This window comes from Brachyhypopomus gauderio, chromosome 1 (assembly GCF_052324685.1).
Source record: "Brachyhypopomus gauderio isolate BG-103 chromosome 1, BGAUD_0.2, whole genome shotgun sequence".
In the NCBI taxonomy this organism is placed as follows: Eukaryota; Metazoa; Chordata; class Actinopteri; order Gymnotiformes; family Hypopomidae; genus Brachyhypopomus; species Brachyhypopomus gauderio.
In genome coordinates, this window is record NC_135211.1 from 26448487 (window position 1) to 26466062 (window position 17576).

Here is a 17576-nt window from a genome sequence, read left to right on the forward strand (position 1 = left end):
GCCCAGCGCGAGCGCTCCTGCTCGCTAGTCAGGAATCTAAATTTGTATCCACATATCCGAACAGTGATGCAACCGCTATATCGGCAAAGGTGGGGTGTTTTCCATGCAACCCTATATCGCGCGCTGCGGAAGCCCGGCGCTATCCGAGGACACAGGTGCGTAGAATATTATGATATATTATATTGGTAACCAAGGCCCCAAAACAACTAGGCTCGAGCATTTCGAGGAAATTAGCGCGAATGGAAGGTTTCTATGCGAAAACGGGACGCGTCTTGTTAAAAGCAGAACCCTTATAGCCACCCGTAGCTCGACGCCTGCAGGTATGGCTAGTTTAGACACGGTTGTCCTGCACCCGTGTTATGGATGCTCGGCCAGCGACCTTAGCTGGGGAGAGGAACCGTCAGCGCGTGACGCGTTTGGACATCTCGCACACCTGCAGGGTTTGTCGTTGGCAGCGCCGTGCACGAGGTAGACGGCCCGTGGACGAAACACATGTATCCGAGCCAATTACGTAGGTCATAATAATCTGTGCTGAGGCAATGGCGGTTGCTGTCACCACTGGCTTCCCCGCTGCTGAAACATCGCTCCCTCGCTGAGGGCAGTCGTGCACCGGCCTTGGCTCACAGCCACGGAACGGGTGAGAAAGGCAGCCAGCAGGCCTGGCTGGGATCTGCCTCGCACCCTCGCACCCACAATGACGTATGGCGGAAAAAAAGTTCCTAATTTTAATGATGGGTTAAAGTTTCGTTAAAACGTCAAATCGCCTAGGAGCAGGTCCTATAAAGTATGTTTATAGAATTGAATCCGCTGCTTACAGAATAAATTTAAAATATAAAATGTAGCCTGTGAGCGCTGAAGAAGACCCCTCGACATTTATATTTATGTAGGCTACAAAATATAAAATTTCAACAGTAATTTAACAAACAAACATTGGGCATCTGGTGGTTCACCATCTAAAGGAAACGTTATTTTTCATTCAACATCTTCATGAAAATATTTCGAGTCAAAATCATTTTACTCGTGAGTCTCGTGGTTGTTTTTTTTTTCCTTCAAAGACAAATTATATTTAGAAACTATTTACAGATGCAATATTATACCCAATTAGTACAGCGACATTTTCATCAAAAATAAATCAGATTAAATGACAGCGTTTACGCAATGACGGTGAAAATTAAACCAAGATTAAACAAAAAAACCTGCGTTTTCGTGAGCATGTAAATACGGATGGGGCGGCATTAACGTTACGAATAGAAGTGTGTCGGCTTCATTGAATGTGCAAAGAACAAGGAAAGAGTGGCAGAGTTTGGGGGCAGAGCGCAATGTTCCCAATGTTAAGCGGTCCAATATAAAGAGCCCGCGAGTTGAGGTATGCGAGTGTACGGGTTCAAGCCCCGCACCTCACCTTGGCACAGATGGCGGCCGAGGCGGGGCCAGGAGATGTGGGGCTTTTGATTTATGACTCCGACATATTTCGTTGCGCATAGTTGTCTCAGTCCACAGGCGAGCTTTTAAACAAATCCCGAGCATGTTTGGTTTTGAGTGGCATACGGCATTCGAGGCTTCCCTGCGCCTTTTCCCCAGACTCGAGGGCTCGTGTGCGCATCATCGCCCTGCAGACGCGTCAGTGACTCCATTAGGCGCAAAGCGGCGGGAAAGTCCCTCCCCCTCCCCCGCTAATGTTTATGGGGCTTATCAAGCCTTCGGTGGTTCCGCTAGTGTTCAGGGGCTTAGCATCTGAACCTTAATTGGGCTTCCCAGAGGCACTGCTTAAAACAAGGCCTTCAGACATGATGAAGAGAAATGCCGTCCTGAGGGAGCCGTCACAGCGCGAGCGAGCGCCAAGCCCAGTGTTTGTTTTGGACCGGACCCGGCTCCACCGCCACGGACAGCGCGAGGGGCAGCTCCGGCGGACAGCTCGTATAATCCGTTACGGTTTCTCCTCGAAGACAAGCGGCCCGTTTTTTTCAGTCTCAGATAATTTTTTAAACGTTATAGGGAAGTGCTTTGGGAGGACGAGCGCATGTATGGAAAGCACGCGTGAAACCACGTGCACGGCATCGCTCGCGCTATAGTGAACCTGAAGACGCGCTGAATATAAAGCCACTGAATATAGACAGCTGCGCAAACAGAGTACGATGGAGAAATAGAGACATAAGGAGTTTATTAAAATAATAGCACATCCTTTCTTCTCAAGGTCACTCAAAGGCGTAACCAGTAATAAAATCCCAGTTATCTTGGTTCTGTTCTGTAGACCACTTATAAACTCCATTGGTAACGGTTGAACCTCATGCATCTCTGTCCCACTTACTTCCATAATACATATTGACCTTATTATGTGGAAAAAAATATATAAAGCGAAGTATGTAAACATGTTAAGGTGATGACAGAACACCTGGCCACGATAGCACAACCATGCATGGATGCAGGTAACCGGACCAGTATCTTTGGTTTTCCTGTAGAGCAGTCAGTGGTCCGGGCCTGCATTGCGATAGTGAGGCCGATAAGCAGCTTGCGCAGATAGTCACCCCCACCTGCCACACCCTGAGAATCTCTGCCCTTCCACGCACCTCAGAATTAAACCATTTCTGCAGCTTTTTAACTAGAATACTTCTGATATATATATATATATATATATATATATATATATATATATATTAGTGGTGGGACTTTAACGCGTTAATTTCGATTAATTAATTACAGGAAAATTAACGCACTAAAAAAATTAACGCATTTTAACGCACGATACACTTTTGCATCGTGGAATGTTTCTCAGTGCACGAGTTCCAGGCGTACAGATTATATGGACGCACGATAAGATGAGCATGATGCAGATGACTGAAGAGGCAACGCTGGTGGATGGGAAATTTAAATATAAGAAACTTCCAGATGGAAGTTCAAACAAAAATAGTGTTATTTACACTTTATGTAGGAAGAGTTCGCTTATCACAGGAGCACTTCCACCCTTCGTTACCACCTCAACGCAAAACATGTTGCAGCTAAAGCTGGGCGTACACTGTACGATATTTTAAATCGTGTACTCAGCTCCAGCTCAAACTGTACGACTAACTCGTTGCGGAGAGTCGGCTCGTGGAGCTGCTTCAACAGTGCGATACTCTCACGAGGAGCGATTTGAATTTCAAACATGTTTGATATTCTTGCGACGCTGCGATTTCTGATCGGGAGTTGGTCGTGAGGTATGAATCGCTCCTCGTTTATCTGTGTAAACTATACGATGCACGACACGCGATTGAGCCGAAACGAGTGAAAATCGGCTGAAAATGGGCCAAAAATCGCACAGTGTACGCCCAGCTTAACGCGCAGGTCAGTAATGATAACTTAGCTGCTAAATGTATTCCTAGTACGATAGGGTGACCTAAACGTCCGCATTTCACATCCTGTCCCGGTCGTCCCGGGTTTTTTTTAAAGTGAGGAAATGTCCTGGTTTTTAAAGTACCTTCATAGGACTATTAAGACTGGATTAAACTTTCGCGAGTGACCTTAGCGCGCGACTCCGCACGCGTTTATACATGACGCGTCATATTATTTGTGTTGTCCGCTCTCTGTGGTCGAAGATAAAGACTTACAAGAAGCGCTGCACATTGCGTCAACTGATGCAAGTTATGAACTACCGTCCAGGGGTGAGTTTCCCAAAACGTTCTTAGCACCAAGTACTTCTTAACCTCGTACGTAAGAACGAGGGAAAAAAAACAGGTTATTACTCAAGTAAAACAGGTTATTGTGAAGAGCGCCACAAATGTGGCTCTGACTGGGGATCACTGGACCTCTGTTAGCAACAAGAATGATCTTGGTGTGACAGCTCATATTATAGATGATGAATGGAAGATCCAGTCATTTGCTTTGAGCATGCAGAAGACCACTTCTAGGCACTATGGAGATGCCTGTGGCAGAGGCCTGGGAAATTTAAGAAAAGTATACCATCTAAAATGGTATTAAAAAACATCTTCTGATTTACTTCAATTCTTCCAATATCCTGAGCAAAACTCCCAAAATTAAACAACATTTTTGGTCAGAATTTCCAATGTTCTGAACTGTTTTCTGCACTCATAGATTGGTCTGTGTAGTAGACTGGTGGAAAAATAAACAAGATGTTGAAGTTTGATTATGTTCATTGATTCATTCATCATTCAAACTTAAATTAATATTTCTCATGTTAAATACTGAAATGCGATTAAAATGCGATTAATTAATTACAAAGCTTCCGATTAATTCGATTAATTTTTTTTAATCGCGTCCCACCCCTAATATATATATATATGTTTAGGATTGATCAGTATCCAAAATAAATTTTATATATATAAAATTATATAAAATTTATTTTGGATACTGATCAATCCTAAACAAAGGATTTTCAAAGCAGAACCCACTGATCTTATTGTGTCTGGACGTCCGGCCCGAGTGCACCGCTGCAGTTGGAGGATTTATGCTCCTTTTCAAATGCACACCAAGAAACCAGGGTGACACCCAAGCTCCTCTCTGGACAGGTCCTCGCTCCCCAACACCCCAGGCAGGAACGCTGTTGCAGAAGCACCATTACTCACAACCAAGTGGGGGGCTAGGCTACCTCGACACGCGCCTAAAACAAGAGCTTCACACTAAAGACACCTAAAAGCCACACGGGCAAATAATTGAGTTGCTGGCGTGTTGTGGATCTATGAATTGATTTGACTCATATATACAAATTGGCAACTAATTACCTATTGCAAATTTAGGGCACTGTGACTGGTGTACACACATCATGTGGAATGGCAGTGCTAACGTCACATAGGACATTTACCTTTTCTTCAAAGATCAAGAAAACCTAGGCCTTAACGTCGTGAACTGGCAAACACTGGTCATATACGATCACACAGCACCCTCTTGTGGCAGTAATTTAAATTACATGGGGTGAGAAAAATAAACCCACACACTCACCAGTCTTACAAGCTCGAGGGAATCTCGGGCAAAATGATAACCAAAATAAAGACAAATAACCAGACCCCCAACGCACAGTCCTGGAGTCAGGACCCTCAGATAGACGGTAAAACAATGTAAAGGCAATTAAGATATAAGTTTAATATTTAAAGATTGCTTGTACAGTACAAAGGACAGACTTCATACGTAGTATTTGGTTTTACACCAAAACAAAAACCAAAATGTGAATGACTGGAACGCAGACCAACCTTGATCCACCTGTGTAAGACCAACAGTAAACTGGCTGATTTGGTTGTTCATTTGGAGCGGAGGTCTTCATTGGCTGCGTCCTTCCTGCTGGGAGGAGGTGTGTCACAGGTGGAGCAGCGTGATGCTGGGATCCGCCCCCAAAATAAAGTAGAACAAAAACAACTGGGCACACAAAAAAAAAAAAAAAAAAAAAAAAAAACAACCACAAACAACAAAGTGGGAATCTAAGCACGACAGAAGCAGTCCCAGTGAAAAGAGAACGTTTTGGTCAAAACACAGGACACAACAGCTTACATTTTTAATGATTAAAGTTAACTCGTTCAAAAGAAACCAGAGGCTTACCCACATGCATTACACCAAGATTCTGAGAAATGCTTCTGTCGTCCCAGGCAACACATTAGGCCACGCCTCTTGTTCTGCTAACACTGTTAGAAGTTCCCTGCCTTGAGAAGACTGGTTCTTGTGACAGGTTGAGATCACCCATTTAGGGCTCTCTCATTCACATGGGCTCTGTCACAAGCCTCCATCACGTAGGGCGTTGGCAAGAGCAGATGTGCTCATCTGGATGAAAACGCGGAGGAAGCTACACGCGCCAACACCACACGCAGGAGCCATGGGGTCATGGTGGAGGTGATCACCCCCCACCACACGCAGGAGCCATGGGGTCATGGTGGAGGTGATCACCCCCCACCACACGCAGGAGCCATGGGGTCATGGTGGAGGTGATCACCCCCCACCACACGCAGGAGCCATGGGGTCATGGTGGAGGTGATCACCCCCCACCACACGCAGGAGCCATGGGGTCATGGTGGAGGTGATCACCCCCCACCACACGCAGGAGCCATGGGGTCATGGTGGAGGTGATCACCCCCCACCACACGCAGGAGCCATGGGGTCATGGTGGAGCTGGCGTGGTGGGGGGTGATCACCTCCACCATGACCCCATGGCTCCTGCGTGTGGTGGGGGGTGATCACCCCCCACCACGCCAGCAACCCGTCAGACTAAACAAACACTCGGAGGCTCAATTAGTTGTTACGTCTCAGTTAAATGACAAAACTCAAGTCAAGGCAGCACCTCTACATCTCACCGTGAGCTACAGACATGAAAACATCTGGTCCTGAACCTGGAAAAGGCCTGTAGGTTCTTACAATATTCTGCTGTGGAACTTCAACTGATCAGACCACTGTTGTGACACTGATGTGTGTGCATGTGTGAGTGTGCATGTAGGATAGTCTTTATATATTTATTGCAGGAAGGAAAAAAAACAAACAAAAAAATATCTGACCAGAACCCTTCTTTTCTACATTGTTTTAAAAGTACAAAGCTGTTGGCCAGTCAGAGCAGAGCAGGAAGGGGCAGGGGGCGGGGCAGAAGGAGTCTGCTCATAGCAGCACACATTTAGGCTTCTTCTTGGGCTCGGGCGGCTCCAGGGCGGCCAGTATCGCCTCGTCAAACACATTCTTTAGGCCTTTCTGTGGACACAAAGCAGGGAAGAGATGGAGACTCAATGTGGGTCACAGACAAAACAAAGGAGGGGGGGGGGGTAACAATGAGGAGGTGAGGATCAGTGGATCAGTGCACAGAACTGCAACTGAAAATGAGCGGAGATGTAACCGTAGGGGGGGAGCAGACATGCAGGTAAAACACACATTAAATAATAAATGAAAAGGTCCAAATCAAAGCGAGGTGAGGGACACTTGGACAAGGCAATAGGCCTTTCTGAGAAATCACCACTCACCCCCACAAAGAATAACACCCCAAAGTGTTAAAATAATAAAGTGGAAAAGAAGGAGCAAAGGCTCAGACACGGGGGGCTGACGAAGGGAGGAGTGTGCCCCCCCACACACACACACACACACACACACACACACACACACACACACACACACACACTGCAGGACAGAATCGGTCCCTTATTCCCTGTGGTATGCACTAGTCCACTGCATGTAAATGTTTAGTTTGTGGTACCACAACCGATCGGTGACATTCTGGAGTCAGAACAGATGACACACACGCACTGACAATTTTAGCTGTCCTTTATTAATGGCACAAATCAGTTCACAAGATTATAGTAATTCCCAAGACAGGTATCAATGGCACCCAATTGCAAATAGTAGAGCCTTATAGCCTTATATTATGTTCAGAATTCAGTTTCTATGATACAATGATTTTAGTAGAAAATAATACACTGAAGTAAGGAATGAAGTCGGAGGTTTTAAACTGCAGTGGATTTGAGCTGCTGGGTCACAGTAGCTCTTTGCCTATGGACTCTCTCAAACAGGGCCTTACCCAGGACTGAAGAACCACACAGATGCCTACACCAACATTACCAGGAGTTAACATGGCGGAGGGGTAAATAAATGTGCATTACAGAGCACCTCCTCAGATTAGTACCGCAAGAGTGCAAAAAACAAGAAACATCTGAAAATAACAATAGTAACAATAGTAACAACTCTCTAAAACTGGAGATGACGAAAACATCTCTGTCCAGTCCAAAAACCAAATATAAATTAGGGCACAGACAAAAACACTGCAGTATTATAAAGCAAGAAAAGAGATCACAGCAGCTTTGGGTGTCCGCTGTGAGGAAAAGGTGGGGGTTGTTTTTGGAATCAAGAGGTAAGGTGTGGGAGCAGCGAGTGTGTGTGTGTGTGTGTGAGTGTGTGTGTGTGTGTGTGTGTGTGTGTGGGGGGGGGGGGGGGGGGGGGGGGGGGGGTGAGGAAGAGCCAGCCAGCCTTTAGAATATACAGCATTTCCTCTTTCGCTGCGTTTCAGGGGGCTCGAGGGCGGCTAGGATGGCCTCATCAAATACATTCTTCAGCCCTCGCTACGAAGACAGAGGAAGGGAAGAGAAGAGGAAGCAAGGTTAGCAGTTACAGCAAACAGACCTCAGAACAAAGGGGGGAGAGGACACGCTTAAACAGGAGAGACTGGAAGGAGAGAAGGGAGGAGAGAGGAGGTGGGAGGAGAGAGGAGGTGGGAGGAGAGGGGAGGTGGGAGGAGCAGCGCACGCCATCTTCTTCGCCGCAGCTACCGTCTTCCTCTGTAATGAGGAAGGAAGCTCGAGGAACCGCACGGGTGTGGAACGTAACCGACACAACAGAGACGTGCGCGTCTTGCACCAGTTCACAAGACGCTGCACAAGACCCGTAGCATTGCTGCCTGCGTTCACTTCAGCTCCAGTAACAGCCACAGGGCCAAAGCATTTCACATGGAGAGTCCTGCCAGTTTGGGAGAGCGATCTGCCACAGGGTTCAGGGTTAATCCTCGTGTTAAGTTCCTCCTTGGCATCAGTAAGGTCAGTGTGCTGAACAGGACTGTAACGCCCATGTCAAGAGGCTGTAGGCTGAGTGAGGATGTGTGCTCACCAACAGCAACGCAGACGTCCCAATCAGAAGCAAAGGCTGGTAGAACATGCAGGACTAGAGAGGCAAGTGGCCCCAGCTGCAGGAGAACCTGTAGGTGAACCTCAGCCCAACGGGGACGAGACCCCAGGGTGTCTGAGCCACTGTAACACACGCGTCCACTTTATTGACTGCACGTGTACACACACACACACACACACACACACACACACACACACACACACACACACACACACACACACACACACACACACACGAAGCCACAACATGCAACACTACACAATTTCCACAGTTTGGTCGGTTCAGCTCCAAGAGTTGTGGTGTTATGACAACTCGACAGAAAGCTGCTCTGATCTTGGTGACACGTTTCATCATGCTGCTCGTGTGCAGAACTGCCTGGGGGAATACTCCACACACTAGCAGCGCTCAGGGCACTCGGGCTGCCGGCAGCTCATCTGGTAAGTGCAAGTCCAGGCAAACACATTCTCTATATCTTCGGAGTTGAACACAGCTAGGATTACTACTAACTATTACTACTAACTATTACTATTACTACTACTAACTTACTACTATTAATACTAACTATTACTACTACTACTACTACTACTACTATTAACTATATTACTACTACTATTATTACTACTACTACTAACTATTACTACTATTAACTATATTACTACTAACTATTACTACTACTAACTATTACTACTACTAACTATTACTACTAATAACTATATTATTACTACTAACTATTGCTACTATTACTACTAACTATTACTACTATTACTACTAACTATTACTCCTATTACCCAGCGTCCTGGACCCTCTCAGGACCCACATCTGACCCACTACATTGACAGGACAGCCGAGACTTGAGCCCTATTCAGACGGGATTAGTTCTACACATGGAGGTGGAGTGACACCATTTTACCACAGGACGTCTGGAATATTTATGACCGATCCAAGCAGGATAACAAAAGTCTCAGTATGAATGACAGAAGGGAGCAGCTTCTTGATTTACACACTGCCATCACCTCCAAACAACCTTCACTTCATTAGATGCAGTTTGAACATGAGGAGGCTACATGATCATAGCCTGTAGCCTCTAGGCTAATGCTACACAACCACTAAACTAAAGCTGGCAGATTTGAGACTGGGATGTTGTACAACAGTCCCGATGTGTCTGTGGCACAAGGGACAAAAGCCTCTTTGAGCACTTAAGACACTTTCAGCTCCTTTTTCCACAAGAGGTCCTGGTGTGGTGATACACGGCGGGGTCACCCACCTGAGTGAGGGCAGAACACTCCACGTATTTGACGGCCTTGAGGTCACGGGCCAGCTTCTCGGCCGTCTCCGGAGTGATGGGCTTCTGTTTGTTCTTGGCGAGCTTCTCGATGGTGGACGGGTCATCTCTCAGGTCGATCTGTGTGCCCACCAGCAGGAAGGGGGTCTTTGGACAGTGGTGGGTGATCTCAGGTACCCACTGAGAATGACAGAAGCAGAGGGTCAGATGCAGGACAGGGGAGAGAGCCCCAGTGACCCACTACACGGGTTACACCAGCTACATCATAACTGTATGGTTACTGCTCCTCCTATGGTGCCTAACCAACCTTTTCTTTGACGTTTTCAAACGAGGAGGGAGAAACGACAGAGAAGCAGACCAGGAACACATCTGTTTGGGGGTAGCTCAGAGGTCGTAATCTATCGTAATCTTCCTGACCTGGTGGGAGACATACTCAGAAAATAAGACTTCATGAAATTCTATAGATTCCACAAATTACATGTTTTGAAGCAGCGGTCATGCTTTGTTACCACTGGAGGGGGTAATTACATTCTACCATTTCTGTATGGGAACTGACAAAGGCAGCAAATCTGCGCACGGTCAGCAAAACCCCGTTCTGCCCTTTGGGTAGAGGACTAGAGATCAGGCTCACGGGGAAGCCGTGGCAGCAGGAACTGTAGCTGCCACTACAACCAGAGACGCTCCTCACACAACTACTGTGGGAGGGGCAGCGCGACCCACAAAAATAATAAATAAATAAAAGTCCCACAAATGCCGAGAGTCTCAGGCATCATACAGCAATGGCAGGAAGTCCGGCGGTCACACAGCGGGTCCAGGGGTGAGAGGTGGAGCAGCTGTAGGACCGGCTGACTTCCAGACGCAGGATATACAGGACGTGATGCATCCAACATCCCTCACAAAAACACCAAACGCCCCTCCCAAGCACACAGCCCTGCAACAATGACCATGACCAACGACGTCTTCATCACCAATACCGCGCACCGAACCACGAAGAGGCATCCTACACAGAGATCACACCACCACACGGCCACCCACAAGAGTAACACATGTCTGGTCTGGGATCAGAGGTCAGAACGGCGAGCGTACCTGCAGTGTCGAACAGTCCGAGGGTGTAAGGCTCTCCGCCAATCATAACCGTTACTGCATAGTTATCGAACACCTGCACACAGTCACACACAGCTCAGCACACGGGCCGGACCGGAACCTGGGCCCAGATTCAACCATCGCCATTCTCCACATTCAACTGACTAAAATGTTTTAAATGTTCTCTATATTGTGCCTCATGTTATTAACAGGCCACAACACAGAGAGCAAACATTGTGAAGATGAAGGACCCAAGACTGTTAGAGATGTTAAAGCTCAGGTTCATCAAGAGGAAACTGAATTCTCTCTCAATACTTTCATCTTGCTACATAGATATTTCATCATTTCAAGATAAACAGTTAAACACACAGAACTCTTTACACCTTAACAAATTCTAGCTTTTATTTCTAGGACACATTTAGAGGAAGGTGTTGGAGACAGAAGCGATACTCACCGTTGGTACATATTCCGAGGGGAATTTGTTAGTTGTGTAGGAGATTAATAGACAGGTTTTACCAACAGCACCATCGCCAACCACAACACACTTGATCGTCTGCATAGCTGTGCTTCTTCAGAATCCACTCTTCTCATTCAAGATCTGGAGAACGACAAAAGAGACATTTTACATGCTTCCTAGTAGGTGGGGCTGATGCAGGAAATTAATCACTTGTTTAGTGAAACAGGTGATCACCAGATGTGGGGTGATCCCAGCATGCACTCTGCTGATGCCAGTGAGGGCGGAGAGGCAGGTTCACAGGCCAGCGAGATGATGTGTGTAAAACCACTCAGACCTCCACCCAAATGTGGTGCCATACTTCCCTCCCATTTATTCAACTCCGTCCAACAAATGGGGACATTATGACTAGCCAACGGCAAAACCCACATGCTGGATTTAAACTGCTATTATTATTTTTAGTATTATTTCACATGTGGCTTGAATAAAAAAGTCCTCTTCCCTGAGCAGCTACACCACCACCGAGACAAGGACCAACACGAGCAGCTACACCACCACCGAGACAAGGACCAACACGAGCAGCTACACCACCACCGAGACAAGGACCAACACGAGCAGCTACACCACCACCGAGACAAGGACCAACACGAGCAGCTACACCACCACCGAGACAAGGACCAACACGAGCAGCTACACCACCACCGAGACAAGGACCAACATGAGCAGCTACACCGCCACCGAGACAAGGACCAACACAAGCAGCTACACCACCACCGAGACAAGGACCAACACGAGCAGCTACACCAACACAAGCAGCTACACCGCCACCGAGACAAGGACCAACACGAGCAGCTACACCAACACAAGCAGCAACACCACCACCACCACGAGCAGCTACACCACCACCGAGACAAGGACCAACACGAGCAGCTACACCAACACAAGCAGCTACACCGCCACCGAGACAAGGACCAACACGAGCAGCTACACCAACACAAGCAGCTACACCGCCACCGAGACAAGGACCAACATGAGCAGCTACACCAACACAAGCAGCTACACCGCCACCGAGACAAGGACCAACACGAGCAGCTACACCAACACAAGCAGCTACACCACCACCAACACGAGCAGCTACACCACCACCGAGACAAGGACCAACACGAGCAGCTACACCAACACAAGCAGCTACACCGCCACCGAGACAAGGACCAACATGAGCAGCTACACCAACACAAGCAGCTACACCACCACCAACATGAGCAGCTACACCACCACCGAGACAAGGACCAACACGAGCAGCTACACCAACACAAGCAGCTACACCGCCACCAACACGAGCAGCTACACCAACACAAGCAGCAACACCACCACCACCACGAGCAGCTACACCACCACCGAGACAAGGACCAACACGAGCAGCTACACCAACACAAGCAGCTACACCGCCACCGAGACAAGGACCAACACGAGCAGCTACACCGCCACCAACACGAGCAGCTACACCGCCACCAACACGAGCAGCTACACCGCCACCAACACGAGCAGCTACACCGCCACCAACACGAGCAGCTACACCGCCACCAACACGAGCAGCTCACGCCATGATGAGTTTACACCACAGAAACCAACAGCACGCAGCGTCTCTTTACCAAAGACTGGGCCAGCCAGCAGGCTCCTGAATCAAAGTATGTGTGTGTGTGTAATGCATATAAATCTCCAACTTTTTCACACAGAATTTAAAAGCTGCCTTTCTTACACCGTCTCTGTTGTCATGGCGGAGTATCACTGTTGTGCTTAAACACTTCTGCAACAATCTGCAGGCTACTGTCAAGATCGACACACCAAATATCACTATTACAACAGTCGCATCACTGTTAGAAGAGGGGAACACATACACATCAACATGCTTCTCTCATAAACATAAAGCCCACAGGCCACGGACTTTAATACCATGCAGTTAAAAACCAAAGATCAACCAAATATCAAACAAAATAATAAAAGAAAAAAAAACAAAAAAACAAAAACAATCGTGAAAATCAGCAGCCAACACCAGTGATTTCAGAGGCATTTATAGGTGGTTACTCAGTTGGTCCCACATCAGATCCATGAGTAAAGCACATAGATTGACTCAATTTCATGCAAAAACTACAAAACAATCACTGGCAAATTACTGATTTTTAAAGTCTAAAAATAAATGTGACTGTAGTTTGAATCAAACATCTGTAAAGAAACGTGCCGTCCTTTCACCACCGCCCACAGACACTTCTCCTTTCACTCACACTGACGCGAAACCTTTCCAGTCCAGCTTTCTTTTTTTAATCGCACTTCTGCAATCCTATGATAGAGGAGCACAGTAGAACACAGCAAGGCCAGAGCCAACCAAGAGTGCTCAGAAGGGCCAGGCGTAGGGACGGGTAGGGGGGCCCGGGCGTAGTAGGGACGGGTAGGGGGGCCCGGGCGTAGTAGGGACGGGTAGGGGGCCCAGGCGTAGTAGGGACGGGTAGGGGGCCCAGGCGTAGTAGGGACGGGTAGGGGGCCCAGGCGTAGTAGGGACGGGTAGGGGGCCCAGGTGTAGTAGGGACGGGTAGGGGGGACCGGGCGTAGTAGGGACGGGTAGGGGGGCCCAGGCATAGTAGGGACGGGTAGGGGGGCCCAGGCATAGTAGGGACGGGTAGGGGGCCCAGGCGTAGTAGGGACGGGTAGGGGGCCCAGGTGTAGTAGTGACGGGTAGGGGGGGACCGAGCGTAGTAGGGACGGGTAGGGGGGACCGGGCGTAGTAGGGACGGGTAGGGGGGACCGGGCGTAGTAGGGACGGGTAGGGGGGACCGGGCGTAGTAGGGACGGGTAGGGGGGACCGGGTGTAGTAGGGACGGGTAGGGGGGACCGGGCGTAGTAGGGACGGGTAGGGGGGACCGGGCGTAGTAGGGACGGGTAGGGGGGACCGGGCGTAGTAGGGACGGGTAGGGGGGCCCAGGCATAGTAGGGACGGGTAGGGGAGCCCAGGCGTAGGGGGCCCAGGCATAGTAGGGATGGGTAGGGGGGCCCAGGCGTAGGGGGCCCAGGTGCCAGATCAAGGGTTGAAAGATAATTCTTCAAAAGTGGCCCTTCTCCTGAAGCATCTTTACTCCCTACAAAGGCTCATAGTGTAGGATGATCCACCATCTTCAGAAGCTTCCGTCTGGGACGAGGTGCACGTACTGGGACATCCAGTCCTGGTTTTGAGGAACTGTCTCCCTTCTCCGGGAGTTGACATCATCATCCTGGTCCTCCACATCTTCTGGCTGCATCCCTCACTTCCATAAAAGCATCTCCCTCCACCGAGGACGCTGACGCTGCTACCATCACGAGGGTTAGTGGGTCTTGTCCTGCTGTGCTCCACCACGAGAGGGCCGCACACCTGCGTTCTGCCACGCTCAGTCGTCAACTAACCAACATCTCAACCGCCGCTTCATTTATCTGTCATTATCCTGCAGACTGCCAGAAATGTCCTTCAGAAATGTCCACTAAGCCATGTCTGCACAAATTCATGATGCATCGTATAATTTACATGTAGTCTTAGTCGCGATGGTTTCCCTGGCATGGAATACTCAACTTGCTACATAAGACCTATATAAAAACATAGTATTTGTAGAATTAAAATTAAGTACTGAAATGAGAGTTCAGTGGATGAGTCAACCAGATCCAACTGTATGTAAGGGACAGCCAAATAATACACAAGACCTACATGAACTACAAACAACCTGATCAGCAGAGAAAGTCCCCACACTCGCAGAATGAGTGACTTTCTGGAAAGGTTTCCATCACAAGCAGAGCCTCTGCCACATCTCCTACCTACCAGACAAGCTGCCACATCCCCCTGCTGTTCAGTGTGGGTCACTGCAGCGTTAAGCTCCAGCATCACGTCATTTGTTGAGATGCATTCACACACACACACCCCCACCCCGTGGAGAGGACAGCACGGTCAGCCTCGGACCACATGAGCGCTACCCCACCCGCTGGACCCGAGCCTGCGGCAGGCGGAGAGAGGCACGAGCGGTGCGGACCTCCTGGCTCCCTCCGCGCTGGCTCGAGGCTGTGCAGAAGACCCGTCTGAGAGCTGCCGCTGCACGTGAGGGAGAGCTCAGGCTCCAGCGAACCAGTACGAGCAAAGGGGGACAGAGCCATGCACAGATGGAGAGGGGGTGGAGCATGGTGGGAAGGGGGATGGAGGAGGTCCCGCCCATTTCCTTCCCAGCTCACACGGCGGTGATGTGCGGAAGTCAGGGTTGACCTCACCCCACTGTTCCACAGCACACATCCACCACACTCTTCACACTCCTGCCCTTTCATCAGGTGACCGGCTGGCAAGATACTCTCATTACAGCAAGATGGGCAAACTGCAAATGTCAGTGTTCCTTGAGGATTGTAAGCGTATGCTTTGAAACTCCTCGTCAAACTGCTATTGACTGGTTAATAATGGTGTCTGGCAGCCTAGATGTTATATTAAACACACTATAATCATTTATGGTTAAGTGTCTCTAATGCAGAGTAGTTCACTTGACAGTGAGTGCATTAAAGGGAATAAAAATGACTGAATTTGGAATACCAGCAAACAAGAATTTTCAGTCACCACATTTGGCCACAAATAAACAAATATGCGGACATTCCAAGTACTTATAGATGCATGTCCTACATCTGCGCCCGTCATTCCCTGTGAATTAAGCCAGCGAAATGCTACAAACTTTACAAAATACTTTTTTTGGATGGAGTACTGACAATTTTCCCCTCACTTGCAGTTCAAAACGTCATCAACTGAGTGCAGACTGCAGATCAACATCAGTATTACCATAAATCAATTAGTTAATAAATCAATAATTCAATACTTCAAGAAAGAGAAGGAAAACGAGATGCTGGAAAATGTCTGAAACACGCCCGAATCATTTAGCTATTGTAACCCAAATGAGATCTACTGTTACCTTTGTGCTCGGTATCATTACACCCACAGGATCAAAGATAACTATGAAGTTTGTAAATATTTCCTCAAAAATAGCCAGCCAGATAGCTTCACTATATTAACTCATTTCAGATGACTGAAAAAAGCTTGTCTAGACGCTTTAAAAGGGCGTATATGTTCAGAAATTGGGAAAATATGGGCAGAAATATTCAACAATGTAACCCCAAGTTGCCAAAATGGTTAGAATCGGTTGGGGATGTGGGCGCTTCTTCATTTAACAACATATCCGATGTTATTATGAATATATAAATCGAAACATTTAGCTTTCCGGTTACGAGTGCTAGCTAGCTACAGACCCTAGTGAGTGTGGTTGGTGTTGGACAACTACCCATGTTACATGCAGGACACGCTACGTGTGAACTATAACATTATAACCAGTATTATGTCAGTATTATCCGCCCGAATAAGCGAGCTGGAGAACTAGCCGCCTAGTTAGCGTAACCGCCTGGCCAACTTTCCGCTTTAATACCCGTCATCTTAGCTCGCTGCCCGTTCGACACACGCCATGTAGACACCCGGCAGCTGAGGACGGGGACGTTAACACAACGACACACAAGAAGATGTTGGACCGGCTGCCGCTCACACTCGACCCGGTACGAGCTGGACCGCTCGGTTCACCGGACCCACCGAGGGAGCAGCCGGGCTGGACACCTTCAACCGCGACGATGACAACAGGAGGAACCGCCAGTTCACTGTGGAGACGTGTTAAATTATACCCGTAAATAAATGGTTGTAAAGGCGGACACAAACACACGCTCGGGCCCGACCTCGTCCCGACTAAACGCGAACCCAGCACACCGAACGGCTCGGTTCGTGCAGCGAAACCGGTTAGGTCATCGTAAACTCGCGCGCCAGGTAGCTAGCGCGTTCGCTAACGGTCTTCGGGTGTCATTTGACCCGCTTTGTTGGATGTTCAACACAAATATACACGTTCTGAACATAAACTACATCCGCACGTTGGTTTACCGATACACGTACTTATTTTAGCGGCTTAACCACCAAATAGGTAACCGTAAATATACATTTGGTTTCTACTTACCGTATCCTCTCTGGTTGTCTTCGCCGGGCGTTGGCAGGTCTGCGCTTGGGGTTTCCCGGGGAGAGGCGCAGGGGCACGTTGCGCTCTGCGTAACGTCAAGAACCCCAAATAAAAACCCAGTTCACTCAGCTGCTTTATATTCAAACATATCATT

At 48.2% G+C, this 17576-nt stretch overlaps 1 protein-coding gene across 2 annotated transcripts; it reads right to left on the reverse strand.

The window, feature by feature from the left end:
* Positions 1-5049: 5049 nt before the first annotated feature.
* cdc42 (cell division cycle 42) lies at positions 5050-17525 on the reverse strand. Of its 2 annotated transcripts, none has more exons than XM_077006249.1 (6): positions 17423-17524; positions 11388-11531; positions 10937-11009; positions 10158-10267; positions 9833-10030; positions 5050-6654 (listed from the first exon to the last, which is right to left on the reverse strand). In XM_077006249.1, the coding sequence occupies exons 2-6, from the start codon at positions 11490-11492 to the stop codon at positions 6565-6567; spliced, it is 576 nt and encodes a 191-aa protein (XP_076862364.1). In that variant the 5' UTR covers positions 11493-11531; positions 17423-17524; the 3' UTR covers positions 5050-6564. The 2 variants fall into 2 exon arrangements, with proteins under 2 accessions (XP_076862364.1, XP_076862370.1); XM_077006255.1 differs by lacking the exon at positions 5050-6654 and adding an exon at positions 7204-8009 and having other exon boundaries at positions 17423-17525.
* Between the last annotated feature and the right edge of the window lie 51 nt (positions 17526-17576).